The sequence below is a fragment of the Poeciliopsis prolifica genome, unplaced genomic scaffold, assembly GCF_027474105.1.
Source record: "Poeciliopsis prolifica strain line A6 unplaced genomic scaffold, Auburn_PproV2 SCAFFOLD003, whole genome shotgun sequence".
In the NCBI taxonomy this organism is placed as follows: Eukaryota; Metazoa; Chordata; class Actinopteri; order Cyprinodontiformes; family Poeciliidae; genus Poeciliopsis; species Poeciliopsis prolifica.
The window spans coordinates 10,920,621-10,943,709 of NW_026562378.1; the positions used below are offsets into that span (position 1 = coordinate 10,920,621).

The 23,089-nt window shown below is 37.1% G+C and overlaps 1 protein-coding gene across 17 annotated transcripts; it reads left to right on the forward strand.

Moving 5' to 3' along the window:
• Window positions 1–792: 792 nt before the first annotated feature.
• Window positions 793–22,959, forward strand: znf740a (zinc finger protein 740a). Of its 17 annotated transcripts, none has more exons than XM_055027605.1 (21): window positions 793–1,108; window positions 3,259–3,421; window positions 3,677–3,859; window positions 4,244–4,390; window positions 5,697–5,817; window positions 6,062–6,145; window positions 8,226–8,309; window positions 9,719–9,802; window positions 10,200–10,283; window positions 11,613–11,696; window positions 12,028–12,111; window positions 12,663–12,746; window positions 14,124–14,207; window positions 14,561–14,644; window positions 15,208–15,291; window positions 15,695–15,778; window positions 17,948–18,031; window positions 18,446–18,529; window positions 18,856–18,939; window positions 19,340–19,458; window positions 20,119–22,959. In XM_055027605.1, the coding sequence occupies exons 2-21, from the start codon at window positions 3,377–3,379 to the stop codon at window positions 20,290–20,292; spliced, it is 1,965 nt and encodes a 654-aa protein (XP_054883580.1). In that variant the 5' UTR covers window positions 793–1,108; window positions 3,259–3,376; the 3' UTR covers window positions 20,293–22,959. The 17 variants fall into 17 exon arrangements, with proteins under 17 accessions (XP_054883580.1, XP_054883585.1, XP_054883584.1 ...); XM_055027606.1 differs by lacking the exon at window positions 793–1,108 and adding an exon at window positions 1,116–1,429; XM_055027610.1 differs by lacking the exon at window positions 18,446–18,529.
• Window positions 22,960–23,089: the final 130 nt, after the last annotated feature.

Sequence of the window (23,089 nt, forward strand, 5' to 3'; positions counted from 1 at the left end):
ACTAAATCAAAGCCAGTTTAGTTCCCCTTAAATGGTTCCATGTTTGCAAAGGAAGTGAAGCTGACTGTGTCCATCAAAAGCTGACCAAATGCTCTCTGCCAATGCCAAATGGCTTTTGGTAAAGAAAGTGTGACGGTGGAAAAAAAACAAACAAAGCTTGCGATCATTGGCTGCAATCTCAATGCAGAGCTATCAAACTAGGGTTCTGAAACCAGTGGCAATCCAATACCTGCATCCTTATGAATTTAATTTCATCCTCCAATAGATTGGTGCTCAGAGTTTGTCAAGATGACCTGAAGAACTTGAAAATGGAGCTGACAGAAAAGCTTTCTGCAACTCTGATCTCTCGTAGAATTAGTTTGGAAGATAATGACCAATGCAGCCACACTGGTAAATAACTAGCCATCCTACAGGAAGAGTGTGACACGTATTCGGAGGAGATGCTGGGCTGTTGTGGTTGTGTAGACAACAGTTCGTCAACACATTATAAAAGCCCTGTCCGCTAAGTGAATTATTAATTACAAAGATGCCTGGCTTTGGTAGGAAGACATTAGATCGCTTTTCATGGATGCAACTGACAAATGGGTTTTTCCTGACACGTCGATGTGTAAAGAAAAATAAAAATAAGTCCAATGATATAAGAATTAATTGTCTCTGCTCAGGCTCATCCATGTAGATGACTCAATCCAAAAGGGCAAAGGGCAGCATAAAAACTACTGTAACTCCCTAGTTTGTACACACGTCCCTGTTCTCTGTCATTTTAAGAGTTCACTCCGTTTTCTTTTTTTTTTTTTTTCATCTGCGCCTCTTCAGACGTGGTCTGAATCTCCAGTGAGCTGAGAGAGAGGCCCAAACAACATTTATCAACCTTAAGGCGGTGGTGGTGGTGGGCGTCTCCAGATCAGGAATAACAATGGACTAACAGTCTTCTCTGCTGTTTCAGTTTGATCGCCACTCTGGCTTCTCGGGGAGCTGGAAGAAGATGAGCCCTTTCTCCTCGTCTGAGGAGGGTTTGCTGCTGTTGCTGTGTGGGGGAGTGGGCTACATCCTGTGGCGTTTCCTGTGTTTGTAAACTAGACGGTGCAGAAGACGTCGGCGAGCGAAGCTGGTACGTAGAAAAATCGTGTAGTTTTCAGTGTTCGTGTAATGTTGATTATGCATTTGGATGTGTGTGTGCGCATTTCGTAAACGTACAGTCGAAGAAGGAAGGAAAGCGGGTTATGCATTGTTACAGCGTCAGTGTTAGCCAGAGCTGGGATGCTAACAAATGTTAGCTTAATGATCGGGAGGGGGAGGCACTCGTAACGACGGCCATCACGAATGTCTTTATAGCCCAGACTCGTCTGGAACCAGTTGAGCCTGTGGTTTCTTTTTTTCTTTTTTTTACTAATCTAACTGGGGAAAAACATGAAGTGACCCGTCTTGTGAGGTATATACTCTAGCGAAACCGCCGTATCAATCCGAAGTGAACGTTTTCTCATGATTTGCTCCGCGTTTTAGTCTGTAGCGTTAGAGTGGGCGAGGGCGCCACCGAGCAGTTAGCTGCTGTTAGCTAGCCTGCTCCAACAGCGGCTAAACTAACGCAGTGTTCAGAGGCAGGACGAAGGCCAAGCTGCTGCATGTACTGAAAATGTACGTTTACTATAGAGTCAGTCTTTACTTAGGTTTATTCTCTGTATTGTAACTAACCAAACGGCAATAAACATTTGTAAATTATGTACTCTTTTTTTCTTGACTTATTAAATTAGCATTAGCTGTAGCGGTCCGTTAGCTAACGTTTCAGTTCACTAACGTTAGCTCACGTTAGTGAACTGAAACGCCTTGAAGCTTTTATGATGAAAAACATGTCGGTCCCATCACCAATCTAATATATGTGAAAAAACTAAAGTCTTCGTGATGTTTCTGTTTAAAATCCAGTACATTGATGGCATATTTGTTAAAAGGGGTGGGGGGTTTAAACAGGCTTTTGTCTGCTTTTTTTCCCCTTAAAAAACACAATCCTACATATGGTTACATACAACAATGGAAAACTAATGATTTACTCGAACTGTATTAAACTAACTTTTTTAACGAGGAAAATATTGTAGTTTCTTCACAGTAGAGCAGCCAATAAGACATTTTAAAAGCACAAACGTTATTCTATTTATGTTAAATATCACATCCAAAGTGTACATTAACATACTTTGCTAAAATAAGTTATTTCACACAAGTGAGTTTTCAGAGGAGTTTAAGATGAAGCCAAGACTGACTTACTGACTGTACATCAATTTAAAGGGTGAAATTCTGGGGTCATTGACGCCCTTCAATTACCTTAAGAACCACAGAAAAACTACTCAGATCATTAAAAAATTACTTGCTTTTAAATTTTTTTTATACATATTCAATAAAATCTTTTGCAAATGTTATTTGATAAATGATGAACATTATGGAGCTTAATATTAGTATCAGATAAGTTACAGGAATACTTTCATTCACAGTTACTATATTGTACATATTCAACCTTAATGTAGAATATAGTAAGGTTCTGGTTTTACTGTTAAAACCACATGTAGCAATCTACCTTGTAACAAAACCAGTCAAAATTGTCAAGGGTCTAGGTCAAAATAATTTCAATTGGGAGAGCAATGATATCTATGTGAGTTAATTGCATTTCAAAGGCAGACTTCTGTGAATTATTTTGAATGTAAATAAAAATCTGTAAACTGTTGAGACTCAAAATCAAATGCAGTAATCTTTGTGACATCCAAAAATTACATTGCTTATTGTAGCATGTGGTATTTTCATTAAATGATTAAATGATAGATATTTTAAAGGTTTAACTAACAAACTACTGACTTGATTAAAAAAATTAATTCCTCTTATCTTTAAAACCTGATTTTTCTCATTTGATTTTTTTTCTTTTGATATTATTCTTCTCAGTCACCACTGAATTATAGATTGTGTGTAATTATAGGTGCAGTTGTCGTGTAGCGCATTTATTGGTTAAACTTATCAATAAACAAATAACTGATAAGTACTGAAATGTTTCTTCCCAATAGGATAATTCTAACTCTCAAGTATTAGGCCAGATTATGTTCACTTTTAGCAACAGTGAGTCCTGTTGTTGTTGAAAATATGTTCATTACTTGGAATCATTTGTGCAAAGGAAAATCATCTGTTTACATGAACTTGCTTTGTATTATGTGTCCGTAAAGGCAGCCAATGAAGCAGTTGTAACTGTATGTCTGTCTGTTTCGTCCACATCCTCCTCTTCCTCAGTTTTAGTACTAGATGAGTGAGGTGGGTGTGGCTTCCCACCAGCCCGACCATCCTGACTGACGGATCTCTGGATGACCTTGTCCCCACCCCTGTCCCTGCGCTCACATATACCACAGCAATGTCACATCTGCCCAGCAGCTCAGTCCGCGACCATATGAAATGGGTTTGTTTTGACAACACCAAAGTGGTTACAAATAGTTTTACTTGCAGTCTTGTGTCACTCAGGATGTTGTCGTTGATGAATAGCTTGGCGGATGCCGCTACTCTGACACTACTGTCTTAGCTGTAGTTCATTTCAAATTGCAGCTCATTTTGTATGACTTGATACAGCTTGTAAAGTGTTGCGCCTTGTTTTTTTTTTTTGTTTCTTTTTTTTTTTGTTTCTTTTTTGTCCCCCCCCTCCCCCTTCCTCATGCAGGCGGGGCTGCTTGGCTGCGAAGCCGTCCTGTCCAGCATGGCCCTGATGCAGGCCAGTACAATGGCTGCTCCTCCTAAAAAAATGATGGCTCCGCTCGGCCATGCACCACCTCAGAGAGACGGACCGGACCGTGCTCCCCAGAGCCACATGATCCTCCCTTCTGGAATGAGCTGTCCACCCCTGGTTAGGACTCACATGGGAAATATGGGGGGGTTAACTGCTAGGCTTTCACAGTGTGAAGATTGCAAAAATTTTGCTTTTATACAACTTTTGTATGCAATTATTCTTGGATAAACCAGTTTTGTTATTTTTGTTGCATAATTTAGATTCGTCATAAACAAAATCATATTAAAGAATTGTGTGAATTATTAGAAAGGTTGTAAAACAGGTCTATATGACCCTTGCAGTTTATTTCTGACGGTAGCTGTAACTGAAAATACTGTATAATAAAGAGTTAAAGGTTGCTGCTATTGCTTGGATTTTGGTCATGATCAGAACCTCTGTTTACAGCACTAAGAAGAGGCCTTTGGGAAAATGGGAAATAATTAACTTTCTCTTGCTCCGTAGCTTATCAGGAAGGAAGGTGAATTCCAAGCTCCCCGCTTGCTGGATGAGAAGGACATGAGGACCAACGAAGACATGCAGCAGAAAAAAAAGAACAGGAAATCAGTGACGCCCTGTAAAGTGAGAGAACAAGAAGGAAGGGGAGGGAAGGTCAGTAGCCCGGATTGTTGAAATTGTTGGGAAAATTCTTGTATTCTTATTTCATGAATGTGCACTCAGCTCCCCGTGTGTGTACGTACCGCATTCAGCATTTGACTTCGCTGATCTGCGCCTGCCTTGGATCATCCAAGGGTGCACATTTTTGTTTGTGTGGGGGTGGGGGGAGGAGCACAGGAAAGATGTGGAGGGGGTGGGTGGAGGTTCTCTGGAGAGGAAGGGGGGAGGGGAGTGAAGTGGAGCACAATGACTGCAGTTGTGAGCATAACAGGGGGAGCAGTAACAGGAGGGCATTAAGGCCATCTGACGCGACTGGGAGATTTTCTCATTTAAAATTGACATTGTGCTTTGAGGGAAAAGCTGAATTTTACTGTTTCTGCAGTAATTTTAGTGTTTGTGGAATAAACAATTCAACATGAATTTTGATTGTGTTAACAGTCGCATTGAATAAAAGGGCGGCTGATGTTCAGTTCACAAAAAAAACTGATGTAAAGTTTCATTACATGCAGTAATAAAGCATTTAATTTAGCTAATTTTCTTAAGGTCTTACAGCTAATGAAAACCCAACTTTTCACACAGAGTATTTCATGAGACTTGTATGGAAAGTTTTATTTATTTATTTTTTTCTGACATGTTAGCAGTATATAGTCAGGGAAAGCCTGATTACATGATAGGTATCCAGCAGTCACTGACTTACCATCAGCAAGAAGGGTAAGCAACTAAAGCTCATTCCTAAAGAAGCTGGATTTTCTGGGTGTTGTGTGAAACTGTTAATGAAAAGTTAAGTGGAAGGAGAACATATCCTGATCCAGGACATTAACTACAGCCAATGGATTTCTTATATTGCATCTGAACCAGACATTAGAAGTGTTCCACATTGAATTTAGAAATCAAGGCCCCAGTTTCTGAAGGAGGAATGGCCAAAAAGCCCAGGAGAAGCTCGGAATGCATACAGTTTATTGCATGGGCTTCCATTTCTGTCAAATATGTTTTCTTTCGTGTGTATGATAGGGGTTTTGCAATAATATTCTGGAGTGTAGAATTTTAGGTTTTCAGTAGCTCTGTGTCATAATCATTAAAATGAATAAACATGAGTATGTTAGTTGACATGTATTGAATGTATACCATGAGTGGAACATTTGAATTTCATTCTTAAAACAAATAAACATCTCCACGATATTCTTATTTTATTCAAATGTCTGTTTGCATTAAAGTTTACTACATATTGAATATTTGTGTCACACTCTTCTTAAGCCTATATTTAAATTTTTTTTTTATTTTTTATCTGCTTATTTCATAGGGCGCAGGTGGAGATGAGAATGGTCCGGCCTCCAAAGTGCAGAAAAATTTTATTTGTGATCATTGTTACGGAGCATTCAGAAGTGGATATCACCTAAAGAGACATATCCTCATTCATACAGGTATGGTAGCCGCTTGTAGTAGCTCGACTTCTCTTTGAAGCCAGACCTGCTTTTAGTGACTGAATATTTAAATCAAATGTTGAAAGAGGCCTTAAACGTTTTAAGTTGGACTGAGTCTAGAAGTGTGCAGCAGTTGTGAGCTTTTCCAGTGGCCTACTTAAAGCCTTGTTTGGTAATAGCTTTGCCTCACAGCTAACTGGTATCTGTGGGGGACTTGAACTAAAACTGGTGCTCTTCGGTTTAGGGGAGAAGCCGTATGCTTGTGCCGTTTGTGACATGAGGTTTATTCAGCGTTACCACCTGGAGAGACACAGCCTCATTCACACGGGTATGCGTCCTTCAGCCGTGCCCATTTTTACATAAATCTGACTACGCATGTAGTCTTTCACATAACTCAAGGGACAGATGCTGACGATTCATTTTTGTCTGTGGACAGTAATTTCCAACAAAGCCAGCCCCGAAATCTCTTTCTTCCAAATTATGACATGCAATCTTTTTATTTGTCCCCACAATCAGAAAACAAAAGAATAGAAGCCATTGTGGTCCTGTAGTCCAGAGTCCATTATTAAAAACTCTTTATGTGAATTTCTTTGTTTTTAATAGTTTTGACTTTTGTATTAAACATAAGCTGGTGTAGTTATAGAAACTTGATTGAAGTTTTGATCATTTTAGCAGTTATTTAAGGATTGGTGAACATTTTTTGAGGAGCAGAGGAAGATCTGGTGTAAACAGAAGGTAATTTCAGCTTCCCACTTTATATTGATACTTGTTTGCCATTTTAAATTCTTAAAATACAAACAGTGCAGATTTTTTTAATTTACAGAAATATTTTAATTTTGAACTTAAATTTGGCAGGTTCTACTTGGTCCAAGGTCATCTTATATCAGGCTTAGATAGTATCAGACTGTCATGGGCTGAGAACCTTTAGTGAGATTTTATTGTGTCATGGTATTTACACATACATTTTTGATTGAATTGTCATGCATTATATAATTGCTTTTATTTAACACAGAAAAGTATCAATCATTTGCCCCAGAGACGGCTTACATAGACAAAATACATTATCATGTTCCTTTGTGGGGTTAATTGTAAATGTGATCAAAAATTACAATATAAAGGGTCAAATTGTATAAAAAATTATTTTAAAAAAGGTTACTGAATCCCAATAGTAAAATTCAGTTGTGCAACTGTGCTGCTAAACGATGGAGTAATTGTTTTAAGCCATATTTTGAAACACAGAATTTCTTGACAACCTCATGGAACAGTGGAAATCTACTTTTTAAACCTGTAAAAACGGCAATCATTCTGCCGGTTTTTGAGGATTGTTCTTCTTTACCACATGAGTACTAATCCCTTTGACAATAGTTTTTCTTTCACAAAATAATAATAAATTATTCAATATTTTTCAATCCCTAATTCCTACAAAAGCCACAAAAAACTAAATTGCAATTGTAACAATTTTAATGGAACTGTTTTTTATGGGGGTTTGCAACCATAATTACTGCTATATGACACTATATTACATGCAGTTGGATCTGTAAGTGTACAACTGCTGATAGTTGAGAATTCCTTTAGAAATGTACATTAATAGGTTAGGAGTACTGTGACTTAATTTTTACAATTTTGTTCATGAAGTTTTTTGATGTTGAATCCCAACATAAGATGTTAAATTGTTGGAGAGCTGACTCTGCATCTTTGCCGACTTTAAATATATGAGCAGGTCAGTTAAAAATAATTTGGAGTTTTGGACTAACAAAGATTTTTGCTTTGTTAGTTTAATCACTAACATTTTACAAATTTGACCATATTTACTCTTCAGTATGTGGTTGTTATTCTGGCTAAAGGACAAGAAAATATTCACCCCTCTGTGCTTTAACAAGTGAATTAGATTTGTAGTGAAGACTTTTTAATAGTGGACTTCATGATGGACTCTTACTTATGGACCCCGATGTTCAGATTTTAAGCTGTTAAAGCACAGGCAACACAAATCATGCAATACATAGCCCCTTTTTACTATGCATGTTCTTCGGTTTGTGTTGACAGCATCTGCATGGTGATCAAATACTGAATCCATAATGTTTTATTGTGTACAATTAAAAATTGCGGACATCAATTGGGGAGATGTTTACATAATAGCTATAAAACAGACTGGGTAAGTCAACCTTCTAAATAATTGTTGTAATTAAATTATTGCTTCTAAGTTATTCTCTGTAAGAAATTAAAGCTAACTAACCTTGGGCTAATCTACCAATCCACGTTGATGTAGTTGACATTTACAGTTTTTCTTTTTCCCAATACTGCATCTGTCTTTTCCCATACACACTTTACACATTTCTTACTTTTTCTTCCTGAGTTATTCCCTACTTACCAGACTGACTAGCTAATACTTGTATGCTCTGTGTGTGTAGGGGTGAAGCCGTTTGCTTGTTCCATGTGTGACATGAGGTTTTTCCAGCGTTACCACCTGGAGAGACACAGACTCACTCATACGGGTATGCGTTCTTTTACCGTACCCAGTTTTTGTTTAGCGTGATTGGGTGGACTCTAAAGTCAGTGGATTGATTCTTACACAGGGAAAGGGAAGGTTGACTTCGATCGAAGAGAGAAAAAAAACACACAGGGTGAAAGAAAAACACAGGCTGTAGGTTTTGATTTTGTGGAATAAACTGACAAAAACCATTTCAGGTTAGCTCTGGCCCTTTTTTATTAAGTGTTAGAAATATCTGCTTGCAAAGTTAGAAAATGCTTATTATAAAGTGACTGATATCCTGTGCAACAGTTATCCTAACTATAAATACTGACGAGCACTTAAAGGGTTTCTGAAAATTTATAAAAGCAAAATTTCCCCTCATTTTTTACTTTTGCTTTTTGGATGGGCTTTCCTCCACACTGACAATTTGTAAGTGTACACAAATACAAACAACAGTTTGAACTGTTAGCATAACAGGCATACATAGATGTCAGTGACTGCTTCAAAAACAATTCAGATGCAAATATAATTGTCCATATTTACTTTTACTTCTACAAATAAACTCACTTTTACCGTTGATCACATTTTCTTTATTTTTCAAATTCTTTTTTTTGACATTCTTGTATGTTTTTTCTTTGGTCGTACAAAAGTAAATGTCCAGTATTTTAGAAATGCCCATTGTTGGCTACAGTGTGAAAGCACAAGGCACTGATGAGCTGATCACAGGTGGACTTGGTGTAAAATTAAACCTAAAACCTATTAGACAGGAAATGTATTTTTTCTAAATCCCTTCCTTTAGATTTTGAGAGGTTCCACTATGAACAACCCATCATTTAATGACTTATGTGGTTTTCAATTGTTTTTTATGAAACATGAAGCCATACCAATGACTAAAAGACATAATTACATAATTATGTATTAGACCTTATGGTCTTGGGGTGACATTTACATTTACCTGGGTGAGAAGTTTGTCCTAACTAGGTCTAAGGTCCAGAGATGCAAATTTAGAGAGGCCTGGGGAAAGGACGCTCTTTCTCCAGGAAAGTTCAAATCTGAGGAAGACCGGCTTCACTACAACATAATTGGGAAAACTCATTGTAATATTTCTGCAGTTTTAATTTTGATGAACTTCAAATACATTTTTTTTTTTACATATTTTTCCCTTCTGTCCCATAGCAATGTAGCTTTTACCATCTGAGATCCTCTATGCATTGTTAAAACATCCCAAAATATTGTTTTTGTTTTGTGACGTACTCCATTTCATTTGAAAGTTTATAGTCTCAATCTCTGCTAATAATTTTACCAAACTTCTTTTAAACCAACATAAAAAGTGAATGAAGGAATATCAGATCCTGATAAACTGGTTGTTATGAATTCCCCGTAATCCCAAAGTAACGGCGTAGCTAATTTGTTGATAATCTGTGTATGTAGGGGTGAAGCCGTACACTTGCTCCATGTGCGACATGAGGTTCTTCCAACGTTACCATCTGGCAAGACACACCCTCACACACACTGGTATGCGTCTGCTCACTCTAGAAGTTTTCACCAAAAGCAAAGATTTAGCAGCTTTTAAATGAAAAGAAAGTCTAGTGTTCAGACGCTTGTGGATGTATCCAGACATGTAACAGATAAGTTGAAGCTTAGCATTTTTCTATTAACTGTATGAATACTTTATGAAACAGCTGTGTGTGTGAGCACTGCCTATATTATTCTGTTCAGTTGTTAGATCCATTTATTTGTTGTTTTTTTTTTGTTCAAGTGAAATAACCTTCATCACACACACACCCACATTAAAAATGACACATGGTATAAATGTATAACTGGAGAAAAGAAAAACAACCTCACTTAGAAATAGTTGATGGTCAAATGTTCAAGGTTTCTTTTGAATATTTACATACTTTTGTATGTGTAGGGGTGAAGCCATACGCTTGCTCTGTGTGTGATATGAGATTTTTCCAACGCCACCACTTGGCACGACACAGCCTCACTCACACGGGTATGGTTTCACCCTTTTTCCTTCATCAGTGCCCAAATGCCCAAATTTATTAGTCATATGTAACATGAAATATTTATTAGCATTACAGCATCTTAGCTGTTAACATGTGTATGAAGTGTTTAGCAGCTAAATCCTGCAGATAATACTTGAAAATATTCCTGTCTGGATTGAAAACAGCCCTTTTACTGTAAACAGGTTACAGAATACAGTTTTAATCAAAGTCCCTGTTTCATGACTGTCGACAGATTAGAAAATTTTAGTTGAATGTGTATTTTGTTTCAGTTCTGGTCCTCCTTGGCATGTCTGGATACATAAAATACAGATGTGCCTCAGTAATTGAAAAGATAATTTTATTTGAGTAAATTTAACCCACAAATATTGATTCATCACACACAGAATATTAAACAAGACTTTTATTTTCATTTGCATAATTATGGTTTTTAACTAATGGAAAACCTATAATTCTGTTTCTCAGAAAATCAGAATTATTTATAAAACCAAGTCAAAAAATGGCTCTTGATCTATTATTTTTAATAATCATTAAAATAATAGCTGGTTATGCGATTGAAATATTGCTGCTATTGGCCAATAACTGATATTTACAGATATAAACTGTGTTTTTCTAACCTTTTGACACCCTAAATAAACAATCACACCAATGACGGTGCATAGCTACTTTAGTTAAACCACCCACAATCCTGCACCGCTTCACTATTACTGACACATTCCCAAGCAAACACCACATGGTTATCCCAATTCCAATACAAGATGGAAATAAATATTTGTTGTAAAACTTATTGATTTATTGTCAATAAATTTTACTTATTAACTCGATGTTTAGATGTTAAAAAATGACTCAAATTTGCCGATACCGATGTTGATGGAGAGATATCGAGCAGGAGTCCAGTCCAAGAACCTTGGATGGGTTCTGCTTCCCAATCCTTGCAAGGTTGCCGTTATTTTTTTCCATCACTATGCTTCTTGAATACAGTTTCTAAACAGCCACCATCTTTGGCAGTGACATGTTGTGGTTTGACCTTCTTGTGGACAGACGTCAACTCAACAGTCCCATCTTATTTATCCCATAAGGTGGGATAAATATAACATTTCTATAATAGCTGGATTTTCTTAGACAGTGAATTTTTGGTTTTTATTAGCTGTAAACCATAATTACACTTGTGTAATGTGTGTGTCAGTTTCAATATTTGAATCAAATTATTAAAGGAAACCAACGATATTCAAATTTATTGAGGAGCAGCTGTAAGTAAGTGTGTCCTGTTGAGTTCATTTTGTCGTTTTTACAAGAAAAACTTTGCTTTGTGTGTGCAGGGGTGAAGCCATATGCTTGCTCCATGTGTGACATGAGATTTTTCCAGAGATACCACCTGGCAAGACACACTCTCACTCACACGGGTAGAAGTTTTACTTATCCGTCTTTCTTGACAGTGCTAGGGTTTCTAGACATTTTCTGTTAATGGTATGGGTCATTTTTGTCAGCACTAAAACATGTCTACCTTTTTTTTTTTTGTCAATCTGAATCATTAAACTTAAGTTGCGAACTCAGTTTGTCCTGTATTGTTTGTATTTGATGTTGCGTCTTTATGTCTGCACAGAAATAGCTGGCTATAAACGTTAATGAGCATTTGTAACATAAAATAGATATTAGTATATGTCAAATTATACAGCTGTGCCCTCATTTGACTAGATTTTCTTGTCTCTAAAATCTGGTACTGTATACATTTAGGGGTGAAGCCATACGCTTGCTCCATGTGTGACATGAGGTTCTTCCAGCGTTACCATTTGGCAAGACACACCCTCACTCATACCGGTATGATTGATTAATTTTTCACTGTGAACGTTTTCCCATTTAAAAGAAAAAAAAAAACAACTTAAAATTACATTCATAATCCCTTCTCCATACTTTAATGATACGACTGTCAATAAATCTTTAGGCTTTGTTGGAAAACTGTCCACTGAAGAAGTGATTCTGTCAATTACCTTGACTTTTAATACTGTAATGGTACTTTTGCATGCACATTGCTGACTATTGCTTGTTTTCAATGAGAGAAACATTACACTACCAGGTGTATTAAGTGCAGTTATGAAGCTGATCAATAACAAACATTCTTTGAGGATTTGATGAAGTTCTTATAAAGGTTCTGGTCTCTTGGTGGGAAAAACTTCACCATGAAATTCAAACAAACAGCTTAAAGCTATGACCAGCATGTATTAAGCTAAACTGCACTGCTCTTTCAACCTATATTAGTGTAATGTCTCTAACTTCACATTATTAATGCATGATAGAAGAAAAAACTAAATTTGTGTGAATAGTTTTTCAATGTCTTGATGTTGAATACCTCTAATTTTGTTGTGTTTTAGGGGTGAAGCCATATGCTTGTACCATGTGTGACATGAGATTTATTCAACGTTACCAGCTGGAGAGACACAGCCTCACTCATACAGGTATGCGCTCATTTATTTATGTTTGCCTCCATCCAATCGCTTCCTGGCTTTGATCGTGCATGCAGTACGCATTGATGGTTGAATGGCTGCTTCAAACTCGAGTTTGTAATGCTTGCTATAACTGTCCTGGCAGTTGCTAATTTAGTCCTGGAGCATCTTTACAAATCGTCAGTGTATTACAACATTTTCCCTGTTCTTTGTTTATGAAATGACATGACAACCAGGAAGTACGTGGAAATCAGGCTTTTTAGCCGTCATTGCATCACTGCAGTCTAGAATATCTTGGTGTATGCTTCCTGTTTTTAATGCAATTTTATTACAACTCAAAGATGTTTGCCAAAGATCTTCAGAAAGCAAACTGGATTTTAATAAAATATTGAATCAATGTTTTAAAAGTTACATGAAATTTGCCTTACATTGCTGCGCAATGAAAACTAAACTGCTGCCTGAAAAATTAGAAACACATGCTGTTATAATTGTATTCTGATTGGGAGATGTAAATTTAGCACATCTTGCAGTCACACACACACACTTTGTGAGGCCATATCAAACTGGAACTGTGCTCAGAACGGGCACCAATTTTTGGTTAATACTTTGGTTTCCTTGGCAAAGAAAAAAACCCCAGCACACTCGTTAAATACCTGCACATTCTGTCATTGTGTCATTTCACATTCAAAGTTATGGTCAGGAAACAAACATCTACTTTTATGCATACATAACTGTTTGTAAATATGTCTCATTTTTATATTGTTTTGTAAGTTGGATTTTGCTAAGACTTTAAATGATGGAATGAAATCGACTTTCAGAAGTTACTTTTGCTTTCTATTTTCTGAAAGCACATCAGATTCTGTAATGTTGAAAACAGTTGTTTGCCAACTGCCTAAAATCGTCTCCTGCTATCAGCGTGATTTAGTTTGACAAATCTAATCAGGAAATCCTTTTTGGGTTTGTTGGAAACATGATCACAATTAGGATTTATTTGGCATTTCGTGAGTTGGAATGATCCCCTCTGGGGATTAAGGCCCCAGTTGCTTGTCTGGTCACTTATAAGCACCTCCCGAAAACCCCAAACGTTTTTGGTTTGAAACAAGTTGATTTGGCCATTTGAACAGAAGACCTTCCTTATTCAATGGCAGCTCAATTAACATAATAGCCAAAGATTAGTGGCAGTTAAAGAGATGTGGAAACGTTTTGTTTTTCTATCGATTTGGATAGCAGGTTTGTGAAGCAAGCTGGGATTTCCAGTTCAAACCGAGCGCTGATAAGTGCAGCCAAACTTTACTAAAGCAATTAGTAAAGTTTATCATTGATCATTTTTGGCAGTTGAGGTTCTTTATTTTTTTTTTTTATGCTAAAGCTCATACTTTGTGTGTATAGGGGTGAAGCCGTACGCTTGCACCATGTGTGACAAGAGGTTTTTTCAGCGCTACCACCTGGCGAGACACAGCCTCACTCATATGGGTATGCCTCTGCCAATCCTAAACCTGCCACAAGATTAGGATGCTGTCGTATGCCTGATCTAGACTCTTATGTTATTATAGCTGCATTCATTCACAGATTCAGATAGTTTGATTTCCAGTAGGTTGTACACACGGGTCTTGTGTTGGAGTGGATTTAGGACAACCTATTTTGTAATTTGCAACAACCATATTGTACACTTGTAAGTTACATTAGGATTATGACATTGGTTATTAACCACAGTTAATAATTAAACCATATTGGCTCATTTGTTACCAAACAGGATTTAAGACTCATATTTTTGTTGTTGTTGTAGAGACATAAAATATTTTTTTTTCTTGATGCTCTGGGTTTAGGTGTGAAACCTTTTGCTTGCACCATGTGTGACATGAAGTTTTTTCAACGTTACCACCTGGCGAGACACAGCCTCACTCATACGGGTATGGGTCTGTCCACCGTCAGTCAGACTTCAGGGTGCACAGTTATTAACATTTATGTTAATTCTCATCACGTCTCTGCATATTCACGTCTCAGGAACGTGTTAATTACAGGGTTCCTACAAAGTCTGGAATTCAGGTTCTGTATTTTCCAGGTTTGTTTATGTATGAGAAAATAAAAAAGAATATGGAAAATTTCTATCTCAATTTCTCTAGATCTCCATCATTCCGTCTCTATCTTTCGCTCATATTTCATGTTTTGAAGTGAACATAAAGGGCTGAACTCTAAAGTTTGTTCTGGATTGTTTCTTCACATGGAAATTGTCCTGGAACCCTGTAATTATAAAGTTAACAAAGACCTGTTGATATTGGTCAGTATTGTTAAGGATAAACAGGATAATTCATAAATCAGCATTTTACTCTTTTTTTTTTATTGTTAATTTTTAACAATGTGAAATCGATTAGGCATTTTGTGTGGTTAATAACCAATAACGTTAAACTTTTACTATACATTTAAACAAGTGAAAAGGAGGCAAAGTGATATAATACTGCTACTTTGCATTTAGGTGTGAAACCTTATGCTTGCACCATGTGTGACAAGAGGTTTTTTCAACGCTACCACCTGGCGAGACACAGCCTCACTCATATGGGTATGCGTTCGCCCACCTTACCCATGTCACTAAGATCAAACTGTGTTTTATGTTTCATCAGATGTTCACCCAGCAAGCTTACGCAGTAATCCATATTGACTCAAGCTGAATATTAAAGCACACCTTTATAGATGACAGGATACAGGACTGCAACATCATCAGCTCATGTGATGTGTTAAATTGTGGATTTGAATTGGTTCATATAGTTTGATGTGTTCTTTAATAAAATCGGGTACCATTTTCTTGGAAAAAACTTTTAAAAAAAAGAAAACAATCCCCTGCAATTATTGTGGTTAACAACCCATCAATTTCGTCTATATGTTTAAAGTGTCATGCTTATTGATGGATTGTGAACACAAGCCCAGACAGTTTTGTATATAATACTTTAATGCTCTGCGTTTAGGTGTGAAACCTTTTGCTTGTACCATGTGTGACATGAGGTTTGTCCAGCGTTACCACCTGGCAAGACACAGCCTCACTCATACTGGTACGCCTCAGTGCACTCGCCCTCTCACAATGTACAGGACACCGTTACTTTAAATCAGCATCAAGTGTTTCCAGATTCTAGGGATGGGTGATATGGACATTTTCACTATATCTTATGGTATTTATTGCAGTGAAGATGGAAGGGATGAGAAGTCTCAAAGATTTGATTGCAATTGGTTTTATATAAATATGTGACTGTATATACAGAAAGCGATCTACATGTACAGATGGCTCTAAATATCTAACTAACCCATTATCAATTAGACTATTTCACTACTCTACTACAAGTATTGCAATGGAAATGCAGAAGAGTACACAATGCACCTTTAAACATTTGAGATGCACCATTTATTGATGGCCTTTGGCACTCAGGGTGGGTGATTTGGTAGTAGCAAATTAATATAATCTAATATAATCTATTCTGTACACCGCTGTTCTATGCTCAGACTCTCAGCTTTTGCTTCATTAACTTACTTTTAAGTAGGTGAAAACTATGAGTGGTAAAGTGGTGTTTTTACCTTTTTAATTTAATACAAAGTCATTCACTTTGGCTAAGTGATCTGTAGCAGAGTGTATTTCAATAATAAAGTACAATTGTATTCGACAAAAGTCAGCTTAATTTAACCTGGATGAAAATCTATTCAAAAAATGTTTTTGCCAAAAATGTCTTTCCGGTGAAAAAGTTTTTTGGACATTATGAATGTTACAGATTCACCAAGAAATTGTGATCAGACTTGGACAATTTCAACCATGATCTGCCCTGATCTACCAGTCAGAAATTCTCTAAAGTCCAGTGAACGCACCACACTTAAGCACAACCGACAACTCTCTGTGCAACTTGTTTCCGTGGGATGAAGGCCCAACATTTTCTGTTCATTACCAGTTGGCATTAAAAATTATGTTGAATGAAACAGAGAAGTAAGACGGTGTTTAAATTTAAACTTTCTTCATAATATGTTGATAAATGTCTGTAAGCTCTGGGAAAGTAAGACTTTTGGTAGATAACAGGAAGACTGAAAAGTGAATGCAGCTGGTTTATTTTGTCTTTTTGAGCTTCCAGATGATGAAATCAATTTTGAAATGTTTGAGTTGAGGTATTCCCTTATAGTCGTTTGCAGCTACTATTGCTAACCATACTAATTGTTAATCTAAGATACTAAAGAGAAGAGTATAATAGAGCAACACTTTATAAATGTTTTAATTGGTCAAGACCTGCTCTGTCATACATTGATGTCTCTGTTCCAAATATAAATGACTGCTCATTTAAGAAGTTCTTAAAGATGCTTTCTGTTTGTTTGAGAAATCTGTATAGTTGGTGAAACATTCACAAAGACCAGAGCTACACAATACATCTTCCTAGATTTTGAAGTGTAAAATACAGATAAATGCCATATTGTCCATCCCTAAATGGATCCGCTAGTGGATAAAATAATTTCCAACCACAGAAGCATCAATTTGAATTATTCTAATCTAAAACATAATCGTTAGATTGTTTACTTAGGATAACTCATTCTTGTCACTGTTGTTATATGGTAAACGAACACCACCATGTTGTCATCCCTACTGTTTTGCACACCTCTTTAAATTCATAGGTAATTTGGCAAAACAACTTGGCTCCTGTGAAACATTTGGCGTGTTAAACTCAGCATCCATCAAATGGACAAAAATATCAACATCTGGTCTGTGCGTTTAAAACGCTTATTAGTTGCCTTGTTTTTCTATGATGGTAAGAAAAGTCTAGTTTTTTAGATTAGTTTGACCAAGTTCAATGACTTTGACGATACAGTATCAATTTGATGACCTTCAAGTGAATTATTTAGAGGAAAAATATTTACGTCTGTTGAAACGTTTGAACTTCTCTTTGTCTTGATAAATTACTAACACAACACACACAAATTATTCTGGTGCTTTCAACTAAGTAATTTTTAACTCCTCGTGTCATAAAGTGCAAACTTTATCAACTTGTAAAGTAAGTACGGTGGTCAGTTGTGTAGTTATTTGCTGCTGACTAGTGTACCCTAAAGTTAACATGTGAAACGTGTAAACATATTTTTCTTTGTGTTGCATGACTTGGAAAATATGTAGTTAAGTAATTATTTAGATATTTTTGTTGAAGAATGGAAATGAGAGCTGAAGTGATATAATAGTAATATTGCTACTTTGCGTTTAGGTGTGAAACCTTATGCTTGCACCATGTGTGACAAGAGGTTTTTTCAACGCTACCACCTGGCGAGACACAGCCTCACTCATATGGGTATGCGTCCGCCCACCTTACCCATGTCACTGAGATCAGCTTGTTCATACATTATCAAATTTCAATTATCTCAGACAATTGATATTTCTGTGAAAGAAAGGGACACATTTTTTTTTTTTTTTAACTCCGGTGCACTGTGTGTTAAAGTAACATATAAGACCAGGACTAAATATATCATCAGCTCATGGGATGTGTTTAGAAGTGGATACACAATTTGACAAAAAAACAAACAAAACACAATGTTCATTGCATTCAAACAAATTTCGAGCATACATAACTGATCATTTTAAACAATTGAGAAGTGGTTAACAACCCATCAATTGTAATTACAAGTTTCAAGTACATTTCTGATTGATGGATTGTGAAACGTAAAGTAAAAGCCCTGAAATTAACGTGTTGATGCTCTGCGTTTAGGTGTGAAACCTTTTGCTTGCACCATTTGTGACATGAGGTTTGTTCAGCGTTACCACCTGGCGAGACACAGCCTCACTCATACTGGTACGCCTCAGTGCACCTGACCTCTTGCATCGTCTACAGTACTGTGCAAAGTACTGTACATGTTTTCTGTCATCTTTGGTTTATATTTCCCATTTTTACCAGAATGGAAATGGAGGAATGGCCCAAGACTGTTGCACAGTACTGTAGCCTCATGTTAAAATATTAATCAGCCATTTTAGTTGCATGAATGCTTATATTAAGACGACAAAATGCACATTACATTCCTGTGTAGGATGAATTCCCTTTTGCAGGGCTAGCTTGAGCTTAAACCCTGTCTGTCTTGCACTTGTGGTTGGTAGGGCTAATATATTGCTCTGTGTGTGTAGGGGTGAAGCCGTTTGCTTGTTCCATGTGTGACATGAGGTTTATTCAGCGTAACCACCTGGAGAGACACAGCCTCACTCATACGGGTATGCGTTCCTCTGCCGAGCCCCTGTTACCCAGAAAAGGCACCGGTGCATGAACAACAAACTCGAGTTTGGATTGTTAAGTCATTTGATGGGATGTTGAACCAGCCTAAAAGAAACTCGCCCCAGTTTTGTGGGGCCCTCTGTGTTGCTTAGATCTGGGCCATGAAATTGAGAAACTCCACTCTGATCTACACATAATGAGTTGATGACGAGGCCTTTTTAGAAAACAGCTCAAAGTACTCTGATTGTTTGACATTTAATAGACGAGTTATTTCCCCCTGAACTGATATAAGTGTTGGACATTTATTCTCTTAAGCAATCTAAATTAACACTTTTGCCATTTTGCTGACACAAGACTCTAAGACTGATGCATTGACTGTGTATTTGTGTGCTCTTCCAGGAGAGAAGCCATTTGCATGTGACATGTGTGATATGAGGTTTATTCAGCGCTACCACCTTGAGAGACACAAGCGCGTTCACAGTGGGGAGAAGCCTTATCAGTGCGAAAGGTGCCAGCAGGTAGGTCTGACCGAACAGGAAGCAAAGCCTTTTCAAACCCATTGATATATGACTAATGATGATAATGCATCTCATCTATAGTTCCCTTTCTTACTTGTAATTTACAATGGGTAAAAATGGGGAAAGCAATTACAATGGATAAAACAGAAGAGATTTAAATAAACATCTACAAAAGTGAACCAAAAGTTTCGCTAAAGAGAAATGTCACAAGCCTTTATTAACAGTCGGTCTAATCTAGTTTATTCATTTTTATGATCAAAAAAAAAAGCTGAACAACAATCCGTCCCCCCATTACATAACTAGGGAATTAGAGGAAAAGAAATAATTAAGTCTCAACAGTTATTTAAAAAATATGGCTTCATAAATCATAAGGCTTAAGACTTCAGAGAAAAAAAAATCTAATTATAAATGAAACTTGCACAACATATCTTATGCATCAAAAACAAACGTGCACAGTTATGCAAAAGAAATTACGGGACCAACGAGGGTTGGAATTGATTTTTATAAAAACACAATTTTCAGTAAGTCCACACTTTTGAAACTTGATAGACTTTGGAAACATACACATTTTTTAACTTTAAATGAGTTTTGAACAAGTTTTGTGCTGTGTGTTAGTGGAAGATAAATGCATCTAATATTTCCCTTTTCTGTCTCTCGAAGAACTTTTCACGCACAGACCGTCTGCTGCGACATCGGCGGTTGTGCCAGGGCCGCAGCGTAGCCAAAGTAGAGAACCAGCCATGCTGCGAACCACGCCCATATCAGCAGGAGCCCCCGCCTGCGCCGCCAACCTGGAGCCCCCTGCACCCACCTCCGGGACGGCTGGCTGTCTGACATTACGCCTTCCCGGGATCCATAACTACAGCGGAGATGGGACAAGCCGCAGGGTTTCCTCCTCTCGGCTCTGTGCAGAGTGGCGCCACATTCTAGCGCAGACCGCTCTCTCAGCTCCAGTCCTGGGATTATCAATGACAGTGGGGCAATTTTTTTTTGTTGTTTTTTTTTTATTTGCATTTCACTGTGTTCCCTTTTCTTCCCTGTTTTTTTTTTTTTTTTTTATTTGAAATGATACTCTTTTCTGTGATGAACAGTGGTCAATGGTCCTGTTTTGTACATTTTTGTTCCCAAGAAAAAAAAAAAGGTTTTTATTGTTCAAACAAACTGCATTTGGTGGTACTCCTCGGGAAGGGAACTGGATATCGTTTGTCCTAATGTTTTTGCAAGAAAAAAAAAAAAAGACAAAAATGGTGGAAAAATACTATCGGAGTAACTTGGTATTTTTATTTTTGTTCCTCTTAAATGGCCCATTTTGCCTCAAAAGAATCGTCACTCAGGTTTAATCGGTAAAACTGAGTTTTCCCTCCAGGTCGAGCGTGGAACCTCCGCGTCATTGGGACCACAGTTTGCCTTTCGGTGCTGTTTTTACTGGAAGCATCGACTGGCACCGTCAGTGTCTTGACACACTAAATCCTGTTGACTCGATCAGCAGGGAAGGCCCAGTTTTAATCGGTGTAAATAATTGAAAATGTATATTAATCTAGATTGGACTTGAGTGTTGTCTTTTCATGCGTGAAATGGGCCAAAATAAGAGTGAAATTGGAGTTCAGATACAGTCTGTCGGCGCAGTCGAGTCCTGAGGGAAGCTGTTTGTCTAACAATGTTTGTAAACCAGATCAATTTTTTTGTGTCGACTCGCGAGTTTCAGAGGACAGCAGTGTAACAGTACTTCTTCCACAATTACTGTCCAGTCACCTGTGTGTGTATATATACTGAGATCTCCAGTGCTGTGTCAGAAAAATGTCTCTCCCAGAGTTTGGGTGGAAACCGGTGCAGGTCGGCCTCCTCGAGTCTCACTGTTTGTACAGCTCGTCACATTGTGAGATTAGCAGCAGTATACAGAATATTGTGGCCTTAGTATGTTTATTAATTTTGTTTGTTGCCTTTTATTTTCTGCTGTGTTTTAGGCTGTGGCTCAGATACATTTACCAGCCTTTCTTTTTTCTTTTGTTTCAAAATGACTTAAGCTCTCAGTTGTTGAATGCTGAAAGCTTCGGAAAACAGACTTCATCTTTCTGATGGAAATTTTAGGTCATTATACCTACTAATTTTGTAACATGGCACACTGTCCTGAAGGTAGTGCTCAGCGGTTTTTAACAAATTGCTTCTTTTTTGTTTTTTCCAGCTATGTGACCGGTGTGTAAATGTTTATCATGTCATTGGTTTTAGCCTTAAGTTTGAAATACATGAGTTGTTGTACTAAATGCCGCCGTAATAACTTTATTCTGTGCATCATGAACTATGGAGGGAATCTTTTCAAGCGGCCAATCAGCTGCTGGTCGTGTTGCTCAGCCCCCGCTGTTACCGAGCAGCTTCTGGCCCTGAAACGTCAGTGCAAGACAGAGAAACCTGTTCAACCTGTATTGTACCGATCTGGACGACATGCTGTTGAAGCCATTAACCAAATGTGGACGCTTTCTGCAGCCTCTGTATTTGCTTCAATGTGTCAGAATTGTAAGGAAATTGGGATGTTTTTTTTTTTTTTTTTTTTTTTTATAACGACAAAGTTGTGCAGCTGGTAAAGTGTGCACAGAGAACAGGTGCAGTTTGAAGTGAATTGATTTGGCTGAAATTATGGCAGAGAAAAAGAGCCAGGTTTAAAGAAATGCAGTGATTTGGTTTGGAAACACTATTCCCAGCCTGTTGGAAGGACTCCACTGGCGTGTGCACATATTAAAAAAAAAAAAAAAAAAAAAAAAACGCAAAAGGGCAATACAGTATGTAGATGTTGCTTGTTAATATTTGTCATTTATTGTTTTTAGTATTATCTTTTCCATCATTAAACGCAATAGAATCCTTCCATCTCAGATCTCTTTATGAGATTTTGTTTTTCAAAGGAAGGGTCAGAGCGCATCACATTTTTATGCTTGTTTTAAGGACCTTTTTTTTTATTATTCAGATGAAATTGTACACTGGAATGAAATGGAAAAACATGGAAATTTGATTTCTTTTTTTTTTAAATTCCTTTCAGTCTGTGTTAGATATTAGGCTTTGACAAGTTTGTTTTCTCTTTGACACAAGGCGAACAGAAAGATTTGGATCAGTACAGTTGGGAGCCCAGTATGTTCTGTAATTTTGACATAATATGATGTAGTATCACAGGAAAATGTTTGCTTTTCTTATACAAAGTCCCTGGTATTTGTAGTAAATTATATTGATAATGGTATTAGATGAACAACAGCATAACAGTAGCTATCACAGATTAGTTGTTTTTCTTTATTAGTCTTGCATGCAGAGTTACGGTCCTCAGTTAAGATAGGATCTCTATTGATTATTTTGTGTAGGAAAAAGTGCATAAGAATAACTTCCTAAAAAAATTTACAATTAATTATTGTAAAAATGGGCTAACTAATATGTACCCTTGTGATCCAATTAGTTTCAGCTGTATGAAAACCAGAGGAGAGGCTTCTTACTATTATGCTAAAATAAAGAATTTGTAAAGGACTTGCTGTTTTTTATTATTATTATTAATGAAACTGAAAGTCAAATGTGCCAAAGTATATATGATCCCTGTTTTTACACCGGTATGAAGATGTAGAAGTCTAATCTTCAAAGGGTTCCTATGCAGTCTTGA